The sequence below is a fragment of the Alosa pseudoharengus genome, unplaced genomic scaffold (assembly GCF_046254945.1).
Source record: "Alosa pseudoharengus isolate Yale_2024_CS ecotype anadromous, Long Island Sound unplaced genomic scaffold, YU_APseudo_1.1 YU_APseudo_1.1_scf_17, whole genome shotgun sequence".
NCBI classification, from domain to species: domain Eukaryota; kingdom Metazoa; phylum Chordata; class Actinopteri; order Clupeiformes; family Clupeidae; genus Alosa; species Alosa pseudoharengus.
In genome coordinates, this window is record NW_027468640.1 from 28,714,312 (window position 1) to 28,719,311 (window position 5,000).

Below are 5,000 nucleotides of genomic sequence, written 5' to 3' on the forward strand. Positions count from 1 at the left end.
GTTAGTGCACAGCAGACAGTGTATGATACGAGCAGTTTTGAATGGAGATGGCTTTTGAAAATGAATGTTTGATGGAAGGGAGGAGGTCAGGGGGGAGGAGAGGGACAGAGGCCAAAAGTGCAGGTCCCTTCCTCTGCTTAGCGGGAGGGATGGTGGCTTTTACAGTAGTTGAACTTTGGTCCGTCCCCCTGGTGGAGTGAGTCCAATATGTCCTGACAGTCCTGCAGTGTCTGTGGGCCTGTACTGACCTCTCCGTAGATCCTCTCGTCCGCAGGGTAGCTGATGTAAGGTGAGTAGGACAGCATGTCGGGTCGGTCAATGTTGTAGATCGCTTTTGTTTTGGGAAGAGCAGCAAGGTCCTTGTAGTCCAGAAGTTCCTCACCAAGCTTTGCCTAAATTACAAAGTAAAGGAGAAAGAGAGATTATGATTATGATGATGATTATGATGACAGATAGATAGATAGATAGATAGATAGATACAGTAGATAGATAGATAGATAGATAGATAGATAGATAGATAGATAGATAGATAGATCAAGTTTTCACTTCAAATATGGATAAGTGTTTTATTGCTATGTGATGCTGCCCCCTGCTGATCAAAGCTTATTCTGCAGACAGATCAATACAAAGCACAAACTTAACCATGCTAACTACGCTACAGCTAACCCTGAACACAGCTAAAGTCAGTGACAATTATCATGACCAGCAACATTTTCCATCAGTATCCCATCAGTGCTGTAAAACTAGGTGTTGAACATGGGAACGCGGGGAACATACATAGATGACTCGACTTGGGGAGCCCGATGTGCTAGAGGCTGGTGCTGAGGTGATGCTTTCAGAGGAGGTCCTGGTAACCTGGGCAACAGAGAGAGAGAGGAGATCGTTAGGAAGGGAGGGGCAAAGGAGAAGAAATGAAAATAGAGTGATAAAGAATGTGTGTGTGTGTGTGTGTGTGTGTGTGTGTGTGTGTGTGTATGTGTGTGTGTGTGTGTGTGTGTGTGTGTGTGTGTGTGTGTGTGTGTGTGTGTGTGCATTTGTTTCCCGCTGTCACATTATTGTATATTTTCACATAGCAACTGCTGATGTTCTCGCTGTTACAAAACATTAAATATTGATGTCATATTGTTATTAATGGTTTTGAATACTGGCTGTGGCAACACTGTATGTACACAGCTATGTTAATAAAGCATCTCTGACCTGGATTGAATTGAGAGAGAGAGAGAAAGAAAGAAAGAGAGAAAGAGAGAGAGTGAGAGAGAGAGAGAGATAGAGAAAGCATTGGGATTTACACTCAGTGAATGCCTGGCACACTTTTATGAAAAACACAAAGTTGGCCTATTAGTAAAAAGCACTGCAAAGTAGGCCCAAACCACAACCCTAGTGAACTACAAATCACACACAGCATCAGTGAGTGCAGTCAGTGCATCACACACAGTAGTTTCCTCTAGCCTGATCATGAGATCAGACTGGCAGCCAGAGGAGTCTGCCATTTGTTTCTGTGAAGGTCCAGTGAGGCTTCTACTAAGCTGGAAGCACGCTGAAGTAAATGAGAGATATCATGCACAGCGAGTTGAGTTGGGGGAGGGGAGGGTGGGTTTGATGCTTTGACAGGGGCTGGGGGGGGGGCTGCATATCACAAACCTGTATGGGAAGGTCATTGAGTTGTATCCGGACCTGCTTCTGGGAGGAAGAGGTGAATTACAATGGGAGATGGCCTTGCCCTATATACCGTGAACAAGGGAGCTGACTGGAGTGTTCTAGTGGTAAAGTGGAGAGTAATAGTGTTGTTGTGGTTGTTGTTGTTGTTGTTGTTTATTGGGACACTCATACCTTACTCTTCTCCTCTATCCGAGCAGCCTGTCTGCAGGGTGGGTGCCAAATGTTAGAACCTGAGAGAGAAAGAAAGAAAGAAAAAAAGAGAGAAAGAAAGAAAGAAAGAAAGAGAGAGAGAGAAAGAGAAAGAAAATAAATAAGTGAGGCAATGCCATAAAACAATTCCTAATCTTGATTTAGGGATAAGTCCACAAAAGTAATCTCCTTCATTATTAAATGAATGTGAATCATCAAATGACTGCTATTACAGACTACATAAAAGCCAAAAGTGTAGTGTACTAATAATGACTTATTTCCACTGGAACTGACCACTGGAGTGAGTCAGCAAGCACATTTCATTCTCTGACGAGCTTCCTGTGTGTGTGTGTGTGTGTATGTATGTGTGTGTGTGTGTGTGTACATAATTGTGTAGATGTGCGAGCGCATTGTGCATGAGTGTTTGTGCATATGTGTGTGCATCAATGTGTGTGTGTGTGTGTGTGTGTGTGAGTGTGTGTGTGTGTGTGTGTGTGTACGCCTGCGTGCGTAATAACCGCCCCAGACCTCCACAGTCCCTCTCCACGGGCTGTAAATCGCAGGCGGATATGAGGTGCAGGCCGATGACTGCCGAGGTAAATCACCCGGAGGGAGAGAGAGCGAGAGAGAGAGAGCGAGAGAGAGAGCGAGAGACAGAGAGAGAGAGAGAGTGAGAGAGAGAGAGGGAGAGAGAGAGAGAGAGAGAGGGGGGGTGCGGCAGGCTCCAGGCTTTTAAAGCCTCCCCATTCAGACAGCATTAAATTAGCAGGGCGGGTACAGCCGGCCTGATTAATCTCTGGGCTCCCATTCACCACACTCAGGGCCTCTGTCTCCATTCATACTCACACAGGTCCCAGGGGCCCTACAGCTCTGCCAGGGCCCACTCACTCACCCACCCCCCATCCATTGATCATGTCTTAGCAATTGGGAAGGGGAAAACTGTGCAATGGCGGATCAAACATTTAGCCCTATGCCGTAAAATTGATAGTTAATACAGGGAAGTGTACTGTATAATAGAATAGACTTCAGGATGTGAATGAGGACCACAATTTATTTGGCAAGTATTATGTCATTCAGATTTGGATGAGGAATGAATATATAGCCATGCAGCAATATGTGAAATTTAGACAAGGTAAGCTGGTGAATCATGTTAGTGTGATGTGCCAACCACAATTGGCTTCATGAGTTACAGTAAGTGACCACAATTACCCTGATGAATGGTGGTCACTCTGTCCAATATCATAGCTAGAGCACTATAACACACTTAGCATGCCTACCCCTGAGTAATCATATGTTTCAGTGCTCCCTTCCCTCTCTTTAATCATCACAGTACACCCGAATAATGACGTCACCCCCAACAAACCAGCAATGGGTTTCACAGAACCCCTCCTGATATGAGACTAACAGGGGGGCTGCACTGAGCCCGGATCGGAAGCGCCCCGCTCACACAGCGCCTGCTGCAACAATCAGCTTCCACTATGATCAATAGAACGGGCTACACCAGACGTGATGACGACTCGTACGTTCGGAAAAAGACCCGTCTTCTAAAACTATCTTTACGCTACGCGAGCAGCAGAGTGCTTCAGTTGCAGACCCGGTGTAGCGCGCATGTAAAATCAGGGTTCCCACTCTAAGTCAAAGTAAAAAAACTGAATTTCCATGACTTACTATATAATGAATAGTACAATATACCAACCAATGATTTCAGAGCACACGCATAGCAGTCAAAAATGTTTTACTTTTTTAGAGCGGGAGATGACTAAATAGGCATTGAATAAACACAGTTGGGCTAATCAAGCAAGCCTTCAAGCTAATAACCAGATATAAACCAATTCTGTGTGGCAATATATTTGTATTTTGGCAAGTACATTTTAAACTGCTATAACACAATTCCCTGATATTCCATGACTTTGCCCCAAAAATGATAAAAATTCCCTGACTTTCCATGTCTGGAATAGACCTTCTAAAATTCCATGATATTCCAGAAATTCCATGAGCCGTGGGAACCCTCTAAAACACTCATTTCTCTTTCCCATCATTAACTTTGCCATGATCTTGCTCTACATTCTGAGAAACCTGAAGGTGCCTAATGCACAGAGGATCGGCTGCATCCTTTTCTCTAAGGCTACTGTTTGCAAATATCAAGCAGGCCTGATGAAAAATGTACTCCCTCTGTTGTGCCAAGGCCAGTAAGCAGAGGCTGGTACAGTTCCCTGCCCTGGCATAATGTCAGTGTGAAAACTGACGATGATGCCAACGTAGTGAAGTGAAGAGCCCCTGCTGTTAGCATGGCATGGTTGTCAGGTATGAGAGAGTGAAAGTGTGGGAGTTGGCACTCCTGAGCTACAAGAGGGTGGTGTGACCGGCTTCCCCTGATGCACAGGTCAGTGTGCCAACCACTTTTTTTCCACTCGTTGACCACAAGTTGACCACAGCATCTCGGAGGACTATGCTATTTTCACCTTCTTCAAAATGAAAAGAATCAACCAATTTCAACGGATGTGGATATCACTAAAGAAGACACAGTTTAGCTTGCTTAGTCATCTGGGTTGACATTTGTGGCCTGGGTTGAGAGACTAGGAGATAGAAAGCCAAATATGTTTGATCTAGACAGAAATTGACAATAACCTACAACTCTCTTGGCTTTCTGTGGACGTAGACAGCAGCTCCAAATACAATATTTTATCACAAAATGTAGAACTCTGCATTACAAAGAGTGTGGCAGTGGCGCCATGGTGACACTGAGAGTTTACAGCCAGTGGCAGCAGATGTCTCATAATAAAATATGTCAGATGTCACAACACTTCAGACAGAGAGGCAGAGGTGAGAGAGAGAGAGAGAGAGAGAGAGAGAAAGAGAGAGAGAGAGAGAGAGAGCGAGAGAGAGAGAAAGAGAGAGAGAGAGAGAGAGAGCGAGAGAGAGAGAGAGAGAGAGAGAGAGAGAGAGCGAGAGAGAAAGTGAGATAGAGAGTATTTGACCTTGCAGGTACATCTCCTCTCCCTCCCCGAACATCTGTTCACAGCGGGCACACCGGGCACATGTTGGGTGGTAGTGTTTGTCACCAGCCTGCAACACACACATACACACACACACACACACACACACACACACACATACACACACACACACACACATTATATAACATGACAGTG

The 5,000-nt window shown here is 45.0% G+C and overlaps 1 protein-coding gene across 5 annotated transcripts in view; it reads right to left on the minus strand.

Annotated features, from left to right (window-relative positions):
* ablim2 (actin binding LIM protein family, member 2) overlaps positions 1-5,000 on the minus strand; it is a 78,752-nt gene that overhangs the window by 23,116 nt on the left and 50,636 nt on the right. For 3 of the 5 annotated variants that reach the window (XM_076289212.1, XM_076289214.1, XM_076289215.1), the window contains exons 7-11: positions 4,827-4,914; positions 1,831-1,889; positions 1,642-1,680; positions 778-855; positions 249-392 (exon numbers count right to left, since the gene is read on the minus strand). In XM_076289212.1, coding sequence (XP_076145327.1) covers positions 249-392; positions 778-855; positions 1,642-1,680; positions 1,831-1,889; positions 4,827-4,914 — 408 coding nt within the window. The remainder of the gene's footprint in view (positions 1-248; positions 393-777; positions 856-1,641; positions 1,681-1,830; positions 1,890-4,826; positions 4,915-5,000) is intronic. The other 2 variants (XM_076289213.1, XM_076289216.1) reach the window with 2 other exon arrangements.